The sequence below is a fragment of the Esox lucius genome, chromosome 16, assembly GCF_011004845.1.
Source record: "Esox lucius isolate fEsoLuc1 chromosome 16, fEsoLuc1.pri, whole genome shotgun sequence".
Classification (NCBI taxonomy): Eukaryota; Metazoa; Chordata; class Actinopteri; order Esociformes; family Esocidae; genus Esox; species Esox lucius.
In genome coordinates, this window is record NC_047584.1 from 17,638,821 (window position 1) to 17,655,704 (window position 16,884).

Here is a 16,884-nt window from a genome sequence, read left to right on the forward strand (position 1 = left end):
ATGCATCTTTAATAACAAACAAACACTGAAAGGTGTCAATAATTGGTTGAAAATGAGGTGTTAAACATTTGTTTTATCTCTTGAATTGTAGTTTATATTTCTTAAAATGTTGTTCAGAATGTGAAATAGTTTTCATTCAGTATTTTCTTTTAACACATATTTATATCCCTACGTAATATCCTTCCGAACTGAGAGCTCAAACATGTGATCCAGAAGAGATTATGTCGGGAGTTAATGGAGTGTCTTATGGAGCCGGGCAGTGCAATGGGGGAGGGAGGGAGGGAGGGAGGGAGAGGGGGAGGGTATGGACAGGAGAATGGACAGCAGCTCAATGTCAGCCTCCACAATGCGAGTGACCAAATGCTGGGCACGTTTTTATTAAGGACTATTATTCATCTTCCAATTTATGAATTATGTTCCCTGTAAAGTAAGTTTGAAGAAACGACTGATTTAAACCACAAACTACTCTGATTACTGATGTTGATATTGCAGTGGCGATATGATTCGCGGGGCCCATGGATTTGGGGGGCCCGCTGATCGTAACAATGTCAATGTTGCCCAGGCATGTATCTTTTCAGGGGGCCAGGATTCCAATCAGGGGGCCACGGCCCTGATTGCAAAATAGGGCTAACCAGCCCCTACAGCCTCCACATGAGGCAAATGCAAGCTGACAGTCTATTTACTTAAATGTCTATCTCCTCCGTCTCTCTGTTTAATGGTGCTGTCTTGTCTTTGATCTCCACAGGCAGGGAGGTGCTAGCGGCCAATAGAGTGGATGGCGTGGAGGACTTGGCTTACGACTGGATTTCAAAGAACCTCTACTGGACGGACCCGCGCTACAGGAGCATTTCAGTCATGAAGCTGGCCGATAAGTCCAGGAGAGCCATCGTACGCAACCTGAACAATCCCAGGTCCATCGTGGTGCACCCTGTGATTGGGTAAATACAGCTGGGTGGGGCTTAAGGAGTGGGCCACGCCCAGCCTCTGTCGTAACAAGAGCAAGGGAGGGCCAGAGAACGAGCACCTGTATGTGTCTTACGGGTCGATTCAGAATGTAGATTTAACTCCTGAACACCTACTTTCACTGTACCACTTTGATTCTGTTTTCAAAAGTATTCATATACAGTATGTGCTAAAAATATTAGACAGTATTTATTTAACATAAGGTAACTTAAAGGTATGGATGTAATGTGAGAAATCTGTCAAGTATTTCAGTGTCATGAGCATGTACAATTTAGTGAGGGCATTAACCTGAAACAGCAGGGCTGTCTACAGTCAGTCCTCACCTTAAGAACATGACAAGCATTAGGCAATTGAACACTTGTGTCTAGCCACACCTAGCATAATAGGAGAGGTACCGATCCATTCATAGATTGTTCGCACTTTAAACCCCTAGCCTGATAAAAAGACTCTTTATATAGTGCTAGTGGGACATTACCAATAGCTTCAAAGTCATAAGGCCTCTGGGTCCAATAGCCAAGATTAGTGCTGCATGAAGGCCAGTATTGTAGTGAACACTAAGAACTTGGCTTGGCTGGAAAAAGCCCTGTGGAGCTCTCAAATGCACTGTCTATATCTCACAGTCCATAGCGTTTTATTTGGGGGGGAAATAGCCAGAGTCTACACTTTTATTGAAGTTAAGAAGATATATAATGTAAATATGAGTGTTGGTTAATGTTTGTTTCCTTGGACAGGTATATTTTCTGGACAGACTGGTACCGTCCAGCAAAGATTATGAGAGCCTGGTGTGATGGGTCACATGCCCTGTCAATTGTAAACACTACTCTTGGCTGGCCCAATGGCCTGGCTATCGACTGGAGGTGAGCCAAAGGTTCCACAGCCCAGCAGGAACTAAGCAATAACTCCACAATATGCCATTCTTTCATCCAGTAACGCAGCGGAAAGGATACATTTATTCACAACTCACCTGATTTTTGGCCTTTTTTTTAATACAATATTTCGACACTGTGCCACTATGTGAATTGAGTTGACATCATGCTATTGTTCACCCGTCTAAGATCTCAGTAAGCTTCTTATCTGAATGATCTTCCCTAATCCTTCTACTGGCAATATGTTTGTGCAACAGTGTTTAATAATGTCTGTTCCTCTGGCCCTGTCTCCCCCAGCTCCATGCGCCTGTACTGGGTGGATGCCTTTTTTGATAAGATCGAACACAGCACCTTTGACGGACAGAACAGGCTGTCTCTGGGCCGCATCACCCAGATCTCACATCCTTTTGGACTCACTATTTTTGGAGGTGATTACATATAATTTTCTCATGAGTTAAATTCATACAGGGCTTTGAATACAGCACGGCTCCACCAATTGTAAAGGGAGCTACCCTGTCATTGTGTGAAAGCTTTCATGGGTGGAATTTCATTACCCGTCAATCCACTCCGATTGATGATCATTAGAGAGGGCAGTTACCGTATCCTCTCAAACATGAGTTGACCGGCGACGAGAGATAAAATACCTAATGTCATAGGTTGTGCCCCAGTATTCCCAGTGCTGGGTCTCACTTTCATACGCATTCCTGCTTCGTCTGTTCAGGGTACGCGTATTTCACCGACTGGCGCCTCGGTGGGATCGTGCGTGTGCGCAAGACTGACGGGGGAGAGCTGATGGTCATCAGGAGGGGAATCAGCCACATCATGCATGTCAAATCTTTCAACTCCAACTCCCAAACTGGTGAGCACCTCTCTCGCAGCTTTCCCTGCCATATTGTTTGCGTGATACGAGGACAGCTATGCGTCCGTCACTTGTCATTCATGAAATCCTCCCCACTCTCAGGTTCCAACTTCTGCAGCATGTTTACCAACCCTAACGGCGACTGCAGTCATTTCTGCTTCCCGGCCCCGGACTCCCAGAGGGTGTGTGGATGTCCATATGGCATGAAGCTGGCGCCCAACCAGCAGACGTGCGTGGAGGATCCTTCCAATGAGCCCCCAACGCTGCAGTGTGGCGCCAACTCCTTCTCCTGCGCCAATGGGAAATGTGTCCCTCGGAACTACAGATGCGACGGCGTTGACGACTGCCACGATAACAGTGATGAGGCCAATTGCGGCGGAGTTCATAGTAATGGATTATGTTATTTTACAAAGGATATATGCAGTATATTGTTAGCATGTTGTTATATTACATTGTATATATTCAGTATGTTGTTAGCATGTTATTATATTACAGTGTAAATATTCAGTATGTAGTTAGCATGTTGTTATATTACAGTGTATATATTCTGTATGTTGTTAGCATGTTGTTATATTACAATGGATATATACAGTATATTGTTAGCATGTTGTTATATTACAGTGTATATATTCAGTATGTTGTTAGCAAGTCACTCGTGACACTTTATCAAGGCTCTGATAACGCTGTTTAGTACACATATAAACTGAATGGCTCGTTAGAGTATTAGCAAGCGTAACTTAAAGTGGTTCACCAATCAGCACTGTTTCCCCTCAGATACCACCTGCTCCCCCAGGGCATTCACCTGTGCCAGCCATCAATGTGTGCCCAGCGCCTGGCGCTGCGACGGGCACAATGACTGCTTCGACGGCAGTGATGAGCGGGACTGCCCCACCCAGACGCCTGGCACCTGCACCGCCGGCCAGTTTACCTGCGCCAACCACCACTGCATCCCACGCACCTGGTTGTGCGACACGGACAACGACTGCGGGGACGGCTCGGATGAAGTCGACTGCGGTGAGTCGCTGGTTATCAATCTCTTTTCTTTTCCACGCGGTCTGGTCTTCTGTTGCTGATGGCCTTCGTTGTGATTGGCCGTCACTTCTACATCTAACCAACCAGCGGTCTCTGTTGGTAGATCTCAGCGGTACGTGCCACCCGGAACAGTTCCAGTGTCCAGACCACCGCTGCATCGGCCCCAGCTACGTGTGTGACGGGGACCGAGACTGCGTGGATGGTGCTGACGAGCAGGGGTGCAGTGAGTGTCTCTCTCTCTCTCCGACAAGTGGCACACATTTTAAAGTCAATTGAATACGCCTTGATCACAAGCAAGTCATGTTCTGAATAAGCCTTTTATGCCATTGATCCATTTCTGCGCGTTACGCAGCAACCACAATGACTCAGTGTGTTCAAATTGCCCTTTGTCTATGCGGCTAGCTACAGTGTCTCGCCTAAGCACGCTATACTACTTTTTCTCATCAGTTTACAACTGTACGGTCTTCGAGTTCAAGTGCTCCAGTGGGCATCAGTGTGTCAACTCCTACTATCGCTGTGATGGGGTGTTCGACTGTAGCGATCGCTCTGATGAGTCCGGCTGCCGTATGTATTCCACCTCTTGGTTTTTGACCCGCACAAAAATATATCATCAGTTTATGTATTCTCCTTTCTTGCCTCCCTCGCTGCCTTCAGAGGGTCGCGAGCCCCTACCAGGTAGGAACAGCCCCAATCACTGGGAAAATGCATGTAGCTTTCATCCATCCCTGCCGTCATCACTAACCGTCTGAAAATGGGTAGCATGAGGCCAAACACAATTCAATGAAATCTAGTTTTGGAAATTGTGTTTCCCCGTGTGGCGTGTTGTAATACAGTCATAAGCACCCATCCACCTCCTTTTGAGTCATAAAAAAAAAAAAAAAAGACCTGTTTCTACATGCAGATTAATGACCAGCTGGTCTGTGACACAGCAATTTCAACACGCCTCGGGAAAGTGATATCATCTCCAAGGTTCTGTGGTGTGTTCCTCCTGAGCTTTAGCTTTGCCGTCTGACCTCATCTTTCTCCTGCTGTGCCCAGCCACCAGACCACCGGGCATGTGCCACCACGAGACCGAATTCCAGTGCCAGTCTGATGGCAGCTGTGTCCCCTCCGGCTGGGAGTGCGACGGCCACCCTGACTGTGAGGACGGCTCGGACGAGCACCACGTCTGCCCGCCGCGCACCTGCCCCTCAGCCCTGTTCCGCTGTGACAACGGAAACTGCGTGTACCGCGGCTGGCTCTGCGACGGCGACAACGACTGCAGGGACATGAGCGACGAGAGGGACTGCCCCACGCCGCCGTTCCACTGCCCTAGCTGGCAGTGGCAGTGCCCGGGCCACAGTGTGTGTGTCAACATCACCAGGGTGTGTGACAACACCCCTGACTGTCCCAACGGTGCAGATGAGTCCCCGCTCTGCAGTAAGTCCCCCGCCTCTGATCCTTCTCCTCGTGGGCCAGCCTGCTACACACATCATGTTACGAAATGAAGTGCACGTATGTTTTCTAGGTTCACTGGTCACTGGAAATCTTTGCATATTTTCACGTAATTCCGGGTCACATAACCAATTGAGTGCACCACTGTTTTTGAGGAATTTCTGTGGAATCTTGTGTTTAAATCACGCATGTTTTGATTTTGTTTGTATCAACTTAAAAGTGATCTATGATTTTCCTTTCTTGCCTTCATCGCTGCTTTCAGACGAGCCCTTGCCAGGTAGGAACAACCTCAATCATTGGTAACCCCCAAACATATAGCTTTGATTCATCCCAAAACCTGCCGTCCATACTAACCATCCAAAAATGGGTAGAACGTTGCCATACACAATTGCCGGATAAAAGTAAACTGTAGTATGTAGATACAAATGTAAGCCATGTGTTTCTGAATGTAGACTGTAACATGACGCTGTCTTCCTAACACCGTGATTCATTTAGCAGCTGGCTATTAGTAGATGCACTGCTCTCTTTAATGTTTTCCCCCAGGTTTGCATTCAGACAAGGGGTTTGATTTTCTTCCCTCCACTTTTCTAGATCAGGAGAGCTGCACGGACAACAACGCAGGTTGCACCCACGGGTGTATCCAGGGGCCGTTCGGGGCCCAATGCACATGCCCTGTCGGCTATCAGCTGAGCAATGACTCCAAGACGTGTGATGACATGGACGAGTGTTTCCCTCCTGGGCTGTGCAGCCAGCACTGCCACAACGAGAGAGGCTCCTTCCGCTGTCACTGCTCGGACGGATACACTCTGGAGGCTGACCAACGCACGTGCAAAGTCTCAGGTCAGGGGGAGGACGAGCGATGCCTCCGTGTTTGTTTGGGCGGTTGTGTCTCCTACATTTCCTTTTGCCCACTCGCCTTTTGCTACAAATGCATTGGATTCGACCAATCCAACGAAGCCATTTAACCCACCACATCCTCTATTCGTTTCCTCTTTAAAAACGCCGAATTCCAAACTGAGGCCGGTCCTCTGTTAGTGTATTAGCTTCTGTCTTCCAGGCCACAGACAGAGGTGGATATACAGTTCACCTGATTACACACATACATGAGAAACCCTTGAGTGGTCAGACAAGACAAGACAGGACAGGAATGGCCTAAATGGATCTGCTGTTGGTCCCAGATCACTGGCGCGGCAGGCGGACATACTCTCCTCTCTCCCCACTCTGCTCAGGTTTCCCTAGATAAGACAAATAACATACATGTCACTCACTGACTCGCTCGGGGTAATTAGGACATAATCGGCAACAAAGGGCTAGTTTATGAGCAGTGTGCCTGACATGAGTCCATCTACCTCACAGATAACCTGCTGAAAAGCCCTGTAATTTAATCTGCCATTATTTTCCCAACAAGGCTGCATTGATCCCCACCTGTTGACAGCTGTGGAGCCCAATTTATCTTGTTTTTTTGTTTTGGACGGCCCTCTTTAGAATGCTCGATCGCCAGTCCGTCTTATTTCAATTGTAATGTACAGGTGACAAGAGAATGGTTTTCTGTTTGCAGATTCACGCGAGGCTGTCCTGTTAGTCGCCAGCCGAAATCAGATCGTGTCCGATGACATAACCACTCAGCCCAATGTGGTCCGTTCGTTGGTCCGGGATGGACGAAACATTGTGGCGCTGGACTTTGACTCTGTGACTGACCGTGTGTTCTGGTCTGATACCAGCCAGGACAAAATATGGAGCGCTCACAAAAATGGCAGCGACAGGATTGTAGTAAGTCCAGAATGGCCTTCCTTTTCGCACACAATACGTTCTCCCTTTCTTCCATTCCTTAGTGTAATGACTGAACTCCATTGACCTGAACAGAGAACCTGTTGATTTGACAGGTTTTTGACAGTGGAGTGACGGTGACAGAGAGCCTGGCAGTGGACTGGGTGGGCCGGAACCTATACTGGACTGACTATGTTCTGGAGACCGTCGAGGTGGCCAAACTGGATGGCACACACAGAACCGTGTTGGTCAGTGAGAATGTGACCAATCCCAGGGCCCTGGTTCTGGATCCGAGGGAAGGGTGAGGATCGTCTTTAGTGGAGATCAGCGCTAATGTAAAAACAATAATGCAAATTGTAATTGGTTGTAACAGTGGACGTCTTGTGCAGAGTTCACCTGATGTTCTGGACAGACTGGGGGAGGAACCCTCGAATTGAGAGGGCCAGTATGGACGGGAAAAATAGGATGACCATCGTAAGCAACAAATTGTACTGGCCCAACGGCATAACCATTGACTACCCCAACAATCTGCTGTACTTCGCTGATGCCTATCTGGACTTCATTGACTATTGTGATTACAATGGCACCAACAGGAAACAAGTACTTGCTAGTGATCTGGTGAGCAGAATAGATGTTGTTCTGATATTGTGGATGTAGATGACCTCCATTACAAACATTCAGATGTGCTTGTTTTCCCTTTGTGTGGAATAATATAAATAAAATGCACTTCTTGTCTTTTGCCGCTCTCGATAAAAAGGTACTGCAACATCCCCACGCAATTACCATTTTTGAGGATTTTGTGTATTGGACCGACAGATATGTCAACCGCGTGATCCGAGCCAATAAGTGGCATGGGGAGAACCAGACGGTGATGCTCTACAACCTTCCTCAGCCCATGGGCCTGGTGGTGTTACACCCGGCCCGGCAGCCAGCAGGTAGGACAAGGACCCACCACTGATCAATAGCATTCTGGTATCATCACTGTATGTCGTTATTCTGTACTTCACAATGACATTTCAGGATGAACTGTGTGGTGATGGAACACCCTTGTCTTCTTCTTCTTGTGTCATCGGCTCTGTATGCAGGTGAAAACCACTGCTTGAGGAGCCCCTGTACTCATATCTGTCTGCTCTCTGCCGTGGGACCAAGCTTCTTCTCCTGTGCCTGCCCCTCAGGCTGGAACCTGGCTGCAGACCAAGTCACCTGCGCCAGAGGTGAGTTCCATGCCAACCAGAGGGGAACATCACTCAGTTTGATTAAAAAGGAAGTGAGATCAGACTGAACAGATAGATTCATGGCATATTCATCTTTTTTTACGAAGTAAAACAATTACTATTAATTGTTCTCAAATGTAAAAACAGACCTGGTCTTTGCAAAAAGAAAAGGAGTATGTCCAGCTCTCAGTTGGTCAAATATAAAATCTATTGGAATGCCAGACTCATATTTTAGATGCTAGCAACTTGTCAACAGTCTCCCATTTTAGTTTTGTTGTAAAATCCCTTTCAAGACGTAAACATTAAGGATCATAATAGTGTGGCTGAAGTTTCAATAAGACAAGGGACCTTTAATGCCGAGTCCAGAGATTCCTCTTTAGGTCAACAGCTTAACCCTTCTCAGGTTGCAGGGCTTGAGCTTTTTCTAGCCATGCAGAACACATTCCCGTCTGGGAAGTGAATGATTACCCAAGAATGAAAATGCCTCTGAGCTATCAATTGATTCTAATCTTTGATGACAAAACAAATCAGATTGGGAACCAACGTTTACCAGCCTATCTGAAACTCCTTCTCTTTCAACGTCCTTTCAACACTAAAAGCTCTTACTGATGCCGTATCTTCATTTTAGCAAGTTTCAAACAACATGAAAATAATTCTGCAGCAACAGGAAATGTGATTGGAAAATGTGGATTATACTGACTGGACATCTATGCCTTTGTACAATTTCATTAGAGCAAAAAATGTAGGACATTTTTAAAGTAGAAATTACAACTTTAGAAGCCAGTCTTTGCCCTTAATTTGAGATTTCTACTAACATATATTCTGGATTTATTTTAGGATTATCATGTTATAAATCATTTACCAATTGAATTTGGAGTTTGGACGTATGTAGAAGTACCAACCAAATATTTGATAATTATTAGAAATTACAGGTTACTGTGAAATTGGCCTTTAGTCCTTTACTAGTCCAAACCATTCTTATAGTCAGTTTTATAACACCACTTAGGAATAAATCAATCTGTTCTCTTCAATCAGGTGATAGTCCCAGATGAAAACGTATATTCTTAACCTGATAAAACATTTCCCAAACCCTATGCAATTCCATACAGTAATGGTTTATACTGGCAGATTCGGGTTAAGCTTAATGAACACTGAAGGAAACAGAAGGTCTACCCTAGCACACAAGGATAATAAACCCAGAATGTATTAACATCATGATGTCTTGGGGGCAAGAAAGTCGATCTCTTATATAGCGAGAATACACTTCACACTTTGCACTTCCTGCTCTGCAAGAACATTCCCACAACAACAGAATGATCAAATTAAGATACCACATCTGTAGGAAGACAATGTAGAAGTGGCATTTTTCACCACCCAGCAGGCTATAGTAAATGTGAATGAGTGCCATCTCGTCTTGTTCGGTGATGAAAATGTCGGTTTTCTTGCAGTTGAGGATCCGTTCCTGGTGGTGGTGAGAGACAGTATCATCTACGGCATTTCTTTAAAACCGGAGGATAAGAGCAACGATGCCATGGTGCCTGTAGCCGGGCTTCAGAACGGATACGACGTGGATTTTGACGACAATGAGCAGACCATCTATTGGGTGGAGCACCCGGTGAGTGTAGTGACCTGGAAGGATACCGCGGTAGCCTGACCAACCATACCAACCCTATGCCGTCTCCTCTGTAGGGTGAGATCCACAGGGTGAAGTCGGACGGCACCAACCGGACAGAATTTGCCCCTGCAGCCATTCTGGGCTCCCCAGTGGGCCTGGCCCTGGATTGGATGACAGAGAACCTGTACTACACCAACCCAGCCACACAGTCAATTGAGGTGAGGTGCAACATGTATACTGTCCCTGTCATGTTCCCTCTGTCAGGGCTGTGTCTGATGTGTGTGTCTGATGTGTGTGTCTGATGTGTGTGTCTGATGTGTGTGTCTGATGTGTGTGTTTGTGTTCTGTCAGGTTTTGAGGCTAAGAGGGGAGGTGCAGTACAGAAAGACCCTAATCACCAATAATGGCTCCCCGACTGGTGCTGGCAGCCCGGTTGGCATTGCTGTGGACCCGGCGCGTGGGTAAGCCCTGTTTAAGACTGCCCTGGCACGGCCACTCATCCCAACAGTCACGGAACCCTATCAACCTGCCACCTGTTCTATCCACAGAGAGACGTACTACAAACACTGAAAGAAAAAGACACTTCATAACACCCTTAGATGTGACACTGACACTATGCAAGCTACACAACATGACATGTCACAACACAATATAACACAAGAGACACCCCCAGAGAGCCCTACTGTTACAATACAATACAACACAATGTTATAAACACAATACAACACTGAACAACATAATACAAAACATCCCAACGTAACACAATACAACACATTACAGAGCACACACAATGCAGTGCACTGAAACACCACATATTACAACACAATACAACACAAAAACACACACAAAAAACAACACTCTACAACAAGCTGCCACCAGGCATTTCTTATATTTAATGACATAGTTACGGTTGGTCTGTTGTAGATGTACTCAAAGGAGGTGTTTGAGAAACTTGGTGAAGGAGCTGTATTCACGGCTGTGGCTCTTTGTTAGGAAACTGTACTGGACAGACCAAGGCACGGCGAGAGGAATCCCGGCTAAGGTGGCGTCGGCCGACATGGACGGGTCCAACCCAGCCACCCTGTTCACTGACAACCTGGACCACGTGGAGTTCATTACTGTGGACATCAGAGAGAACAAGCTGTACTGGGCTGTGACAGGCACAGGAAAGGTGGGCCACAATCAGTCACTCAACCACTGTGGCCGTGTTCCCAATGGCTCCCTGTTCCCCATGTAGAACACTCTTAGAGCTCATGACCTGGTCCTATTCGGGAGTTTGGTAAAAAAAATTTAATTGCACACTATACAGAATAAAGGGTGCCATATAGAAGACGCTTATGATTGACATTCTAAAAGCAGACCTTCGATGGAAATTCTGTCTGACTGGTTTTGGAGTCTGGTTTTGAGGGCAGTCTCGATGTGACCCTGCACTGTGACCCCTCAGATTGAGCGCGGCGACCCGGACGGGACCAATCGCATCACTATGGTGACAGGCCTGTCCCACCCGTGGGGTGTTGCTGTGTATGACAGCCACCTGTACTTCACTGACCGGGACTTTGAAGTGATCGAGCGCGTGGACAAGGCCACCGGCGCCAACAGGGTGATCCTGCGGGACAACGTGTCTGGACTCAGGGTGCTGAAGGTCCACTTCAGGGAGAGTGAGTATCTTAGGGAGCTGGTCGGTCCCAAACGGCACCCCTTTCCCTTTATAATGCACCAATTATTAACAAGGCTCTTCTTTTGTGTTCTTGGTTTTTGGGCTATAGACGTAAGATATTAGGTTATTTTAGTCCCTTCATTGTAATTTCAAATAGAGTTTAGTGTCGATTTTAAAACGTACCTGGGGGTCACCTTTGTTCTCCTTCAACTTGACCTTCTTTTATTTAAGGTTGTCCAGGTCTACGTTTGTAAAATATGTATTCTAATCCACTATGATGGGTGACTTCACAGCTTCGGCGGGTACCTCCAACGGCTGCAGCAACAATGTCGGTGCGTGCGAGCATCTGTGCCTCCCGCGGCCCGGGATGCTGTTCAGCTGCGCGTGTGCCACAGGCTTCAAGCTCAACGGCGACAGCAGGACCTGCGCTCCTTACCAGTCGTACGTGGTCATCTCCATGCTGTCGGCCCTCAAAGGCTTCAGTCTGGAGGGGGCTGACCACTCTGAGGCCATGGTGCCTGTGGCTGGGAGAGGTGGGTGTTAAACGGTCAGACACACGAATGCTGCTGCCGACTTCCGATGTGATGTGAAAAAGGATAAAACACCTTGTTAGTGTTGGCTTGTCGTTCCGCCGTGATCCGTCTGTCTGACCTGTGTGGTTGCGTGGTGCAGGCCGTAATGCCCTTCACGTGGATGTCCACATGTCCTCCGGGTTCCTCTACTGGTGTGACTTCAGCAGCACCGCGGCGTCTCAGAACGGGATCCGGCGGATCAAGCCCGACGGAGCCGGCTTCCGTAGTGTGGTCACGTCTGGAATCGGTCGCAACGGGATAAGAGGGATCGCCATAGATTGGGCCGCAGGTAAACGACCAGCTTTGGTTAGGGACCGGCTCAGGAGAAAAGGGTCGATGCACAGCAGGTGGTGAAAGTTAAGGTCAGCCAGCAGTAGCTATCCAGAGATACAGTTTAAGAGGCTTTGGCACAAGGCCTGACTCAAGAGAGCAGCCTGACCTATTTTCTTTGAGGTGACTGGAGTGAAACTGAATGACAGGAATTTGGATTGCTTTATCAAATAAAAGAAGGATTTCCAAATGCAAACTAAACTTCTTGACTATGATCTCTTATTACAAACTTGGTTAGTCAGATTACAGTATAGTCCAGGAATAGGTTTAATCTGAGTGTGAGAACCCAGTCCCAGGTGACCATGCAAATTAGCAGGCTTATTCTGTCCTTACACAACACCCCAATAAGATCTGCATGACCAGAAGCTTTTACGAGATCATCTAATCACCATTACCCTTTCACTTATTTATGCCAACATGGCTGTGTTTTTCAGGGAACCTCTATTTCACCAACGCTTTCCTGACAGAGACTTATGTAGAGGTCCTGCGCCTGAATACCACATTCCGACGGGTGCTTTTGAAAACCCAGGTGGACATGCCACGCCACATCGTGGTGGACCCCAAAAACAGGTACCTGTTCTGGGCCGATTACGGACAGAACCCCAAGATTGAGCGTGCTCTGCTGGATGGGTCCAACCGTACAGTGCTGGTGTCGTCCGGCATTATAACCCCACGAGGTCTGGCACTTGATTACCAGACTGGATACATCTACTGGGTGGATGACTCTCTGGATATGATAGCTCGGGTCAACCCCCAGGGGGGCGAGACAGAAATAGTTCGCTACGGAAGCCGCTACCCCACTCCCTATGGGATCGCTGTGTTTGAGACTAGCATCATCTGGGTGGACCGGAACCTGAAGAAGGTGTTCCAGGCTAGCAAAGAGCCTGGCAGTACCGAGCAGCCTGCCGTGATCCGAGACAACGTCAACATGCTGAGGGACGTGACCATCTACGACCAGCGCACCCAGGCCACCTCTGCCCAGCAGCTCAACAACAACCCGTGTCTCGACGCCAACGGAGGCTGCGCCCACTTCTGCTTTGCCCTCCCCGGTGCCCAGAACAAGAGGTGCGGCTGCGCCTTCGGGAACCTGGGGGCAGACAACGCGGGCTGTGTGGTGTCGCGGGACGATTACCTCATCTACACGACGGAGAGCACTGTGCGGAGCTTGCGTCTGGACCCGGAGGACCACGCTCTGCCCTTCCCCGTGGTCAACGTGCCCCGTACCTCTGTGGCCCTGGACTTTGACCGCACTGACAACAGGATCTACTTCACCCAGAGCTCAGGGGCTGGGAGCAGCAAAATCAGCTACATCGGTCTGTCGTCTCCCACCTCGCCTCCTGTAGTGGTGGCCTCAGGTGAGACACTTTTTTCCACCATAATCATCCAATTTTAGCGTCTGTGGACGATTTGTGTCATGTTTGTATGTGCTGCGTTCTGTTTTCGTACAGATCTCGGGGCTCCTGATGGTATTGCCTATGACTGGATCAATAGAAGGATCTACTACAGCGACTATGTCAACCAGACTATCAGCTCCATGGCAGTGGATGGGACTCAGAGGACCATCATCGCCCATGTGCCCCGGCCTAGAGCCATAATGCTGGATCCCTGCAGGGGGTAAGCCTAGCCGCAAATGCCAGGAATGCTGGAACCGTTTCCCTCCTTTTGTTGTGATACCAAAAGTTCTCACTCACTATTTTCAACAGATATTCAGCATGTATGAATGGACAATATACCATCAATCATTAACAATGAGAAAACAATAATTTTACTCCAACGTTACACAGATACATGTATTGGACGGATTGGGGGACCAATGCGAAGATTGAACGTGCCACTTTGGGAGGCAACTTCAGGACAGAGGTTGTAAACAGCAGTCTGGTGTGGCCCAATGGTCTGACCCTGGACTATGAAGAACAAAGACTTTACTGGGCAGATGCTAGCCTGTAAGATACATTTACAATACTTTATTACTCTCACACCACTCCATGTCAGATTATTTTGATGTTAAAGGGGAAGTTCTGGATTTTACAATGCATCCAGTGAACTGGAGGATACAATTTAACATGTCAATGTCCAGTATACAGTAAAAAAGAGCTGGATTCTTAAATCAATGCAAACTAATATTAGCACGATGACTAGAGGTCTAGAGTAATAGCTAGCATAGTAGCATTTTTGGTCTAATGCTAGCTGTTTTATATTTCAGCTAACATTAGAGAACCCCTGCACAAACTTTAGATGGCAGCTTCCTTCTAACTGCTTGCAGAGACATACATTTGGCATCTACAAACCCATATAACTTGTGAAAAGTAGATAAAGGGCTGCATTGCCAAAATTCTGTACTATCCCTTTAATGTGCTGTTTTTTTTATCAGGCAAAAGATTGAGCGCTGCTCTCTCACTGGGGCCAATCGTGAGGTCATTGTCGGCACAGCCATTTACCCCTTTGCTATGACCATGTACGGTCAGTATATCTACTGGACTGACTGGAACACACGCAGCATCTACCGAGCCAACAAGCATGATGGCTCTGACCAGCTGGTCATGACGCAGAACCTTCCATCTAGGCCCATGGACATTCATGTCCTGGCCAGCAACAAGCAGCAACAGTGCAGCAGCCCCTGTCAGCAGTTCAACGGAGGCTGCAGTCACATCTGTACCCCAGGTACTGGCCATTAGGCTGGGTTTATACCCTAAGGTTTCCTGACAAAATCAAAGCAGGCGCTAGATTTTTCGCTTAATGCGCTAGTTGAAACCAGCTCCCTTTTTGGAGAAAGTTTTCTCCAGAGTGCTACTGCTGTGATACGTCTTTAGGACATGTAATAACTGCTCCCCACTCAGCCTAATTCCCTGTCCCCCCCGACCATCTCCTCAGGGCCCCAGGGTGCTGAATGCCAGTGTCCCGCAGAGGGTCTTTGGTACCTGGCAGACAACAAGCACTGTATCCCTGACAACGGGACCCGCTGCCAGGCCGGCCAGTTCACCTGTATGAACGGACGCTGCATCCGCGCCCAGTGGAAGTGTGACAACGACAACGACTGCGGGGATGGAAGTGACGAGTTAGAGCGAGTCTGTGGTATGGAGCTTGGTGACCCGCAGTCAGCCTGTTACGTTCAAGTCCGTTTGTCTGGTTTTTCCAGACATTTCTTGTGATTACATTGCATGCCTTGAAAGTGCCTTACAGCTAATTCCCAATTGATTTATCATTACGACCAGCTCTGTCTTTCTCGCTCTGACTTGTCTCTAGCCTGGTGCCTCTAACCAGCTTTCTGTTTCTTACTTGCGACCCCTCTTTTTCAGGACCCAAGAATGATTTCCAACCTTTTGGTGTGTATGCTTGGAATTCACTAATCTAACAGAACTATTAATGATGCTTGTTTTTGCCTACTAACCGCCTCCTAAACTAATCCATGAATGCACTTACATCTTGCATGCAGTTCAAGTGCCAATGGTGGCGTCGTTTATTGCCTTATCAGGTAAAGTCCTCCCTAACCTCCTCACCGCCACCCTGCTCATTTTCACCAGCTCTCCAAGGCCATTCTCTAGAGCCCCGATGATGTTGTTTCTGGTTTAATTGACAGCCTTCCATACCTGCGAGCCCAGTGTGTTCACCTGTGGGAACGGTCGCTGCGTGCCCTACCACTATCGCTGCGACCACTACAACGACTGCGGGGATAACAGCGATGAGGTAAGCTGCCTGTTCAGGCCCTGTGACCCCAACACCGAGTTCCCCTGCAACAATGGACGCTGCATCGCCCACGACTATGTCTGCAACGGCATCAACAACTGCTTCGACAACGGCACGTCGGATGAACAAAACTGCCGTAAGTTCCCGAGCACAACTTGGTTTTCAGTCTTTTTTTCACTGAAGTGAAACAGAGGAAAGCGGACGTTAACACTAATCCGACGAGAACACACATTTTGGTCTTTACCTTGTGCATCTTAGCGGAGCGAACGTGTCAGCCAGAACACACCAAGTGTGCCTCCACCAACATCTGCATCCCCCGCTCCTACCTGTGTGACGGAGACAATGACTGTGGTGACATGAGTGACGAGAGCCCTACACACTGTGGTAAGTCACCCGTAGCTGATCACACAGTAAGGCTGCATTGGAAATGACCCCCTGTTCCCTATATAGTATATAGTGAACTGCTTTTCACTGGGACTTTGTTTGAAATAGCACTGTGTGGAATAGGACAGTTTGGAATAGGACAGTTTGAAATAGGACTGTGTGGAATAGGACTGTTTGAAATAGGACAGTTTGGAATTGGACAGTTTGGAATATGATAATGTGGAATAGGACTGTGTGGAATAGGACAGTTTGGAATTGGACAGTTTGGAATATGATAATGTGGAATAGGACTGTGTGGAATAGGACAGTTTGGAATAGGACTGTGTGGAATAGGATAGTGTGGAATAGGATTGTGTGGAATAGGACAGTTTGGAATAGGACAGTTTAGAATAGGAATGTGTGGAATAGGACAGTTTGGAATAGGATAATGTGGAATAGGACATTTTGAAATAGGACAGTTTGGAATAGGACTGTTTGGAATAGGACAGTTTGGAATAGGATAATGTC

General features: G+C 47.5%; 1 protein-coding gene across 4 annotated transcripts in view; it reads left to right on the forward strand.

Annotated features, from left to right (window-relative positions):
• lrp2a (low density lipoprotein receptor-related protein 2a) overlaps positions 1-16,884 on the forward strand; it is a 49,647-nt gene that overhangs the window by 16,527 nt on the left and 16,236 nt on the right. The window contains exons 17-49 of one of the 4 annotated variants that reach the window (XM_020055047.3): positions 746-938; positions 1,695-1,820; positions 2,127-2,257; positions 2,551-2,688; positions 2,791-3,075; positions 3,463-3,702; positions 3,824-3,943; positions 4,168-4,284; positions 4,375-4,395; positions 4,759-5,139; positions 5,417-5,431; positions 5,746-5,994; positions 6,713-6,924; positions 7,038-7,222; positions 7,311-7,539; positions 7,679-7,856; positions 8,007-8,135; positions 9,584-9,750; positions 9,825-9,968; positions 10,102-10,211; positions 10,744-10,921; positions 11,195-11,408; positions 11,701-11,940; positions 12,080-12,268; positions 12,744-13,664; positions 13,758-13,923; positions 14,094-14,252; positions 14,681-14,970; positions 15,181-15,381; positions 15,606-15,632; positions 15,743-15,781; positions 15,887-16,129; positions 16,252-16,377. In XM_020055047.3, the coding sequence (XP_019910606.3) occupies positions 746-938; positions 1,695-1,820; positions 2,127-2,257; positions 2,551-2,688; positions 2,791-3,075; positions 3,463-3,702; positions 3,824-3,943; positions 4,168-4,284; positions 4,375-4,395; positions 4,759-5,139; positions 5,417-5,431; positions 5,746-5,994; positions 6,713-6,924; positions 7,038-7,222; positions 7,311-7,539; positions 7,679-7,856; positions 8,007-8,135; positions 9,584-9,750; positions 9,825-9,968; positions 10,102-10,211; positions 10,744-10,921; positions 11,195-11,408; positions 11,701-11,940; positions 12,080-12,268; positions 12,744-13,664; positions 13,758-13,923; positions 14,094-14,252; positions 14,681-14,970; positions 15,181-15,381; positions 15,606-15,632; positions 15,743-15,781; positions 15,887-16,129; positions 16,252-16,377 (6,363 nt within the window). The remainder of the gene's footprint in view (positions 1-745; positions 939-1,694; positions 1,821-2,126; positions 2,258-2,550; positions 2,689-2,790; positions 3,076-3,462; positions 3,703-3,823; positions 3,944-4,167; positions 4,285-4,374; positions 4,396-4,758; positions 5,140-5,416; positions 5,432-5,745; positions 5,995-6,712; positions 6,925-7,037; positions 7,223-7,310; positions 7,540-7,678; positions 7,857-8,006; positions 8,136-9,583; positions 9,751-9,824; positions 9,969-10,101; positions 10,212-10,743; positions 10,922-11,194; positions 11,409-11,700; positions 11,941-12,079; positions 12,269-12,743; positions 13,665-13,757; positions 13,924-14,093; positions 14,253-14,680; positions 14,971-15,180; positions 15,382-15,605; positions 15,633-15,742; positions 15,782-15,886; positions 16,130-16,251; positions 16,378-16,884) is intronic. The other 3 variants (XM_020055051.3, XM_020055049.3, XM_020055050.3) reach the window with 3 other exon arrangements.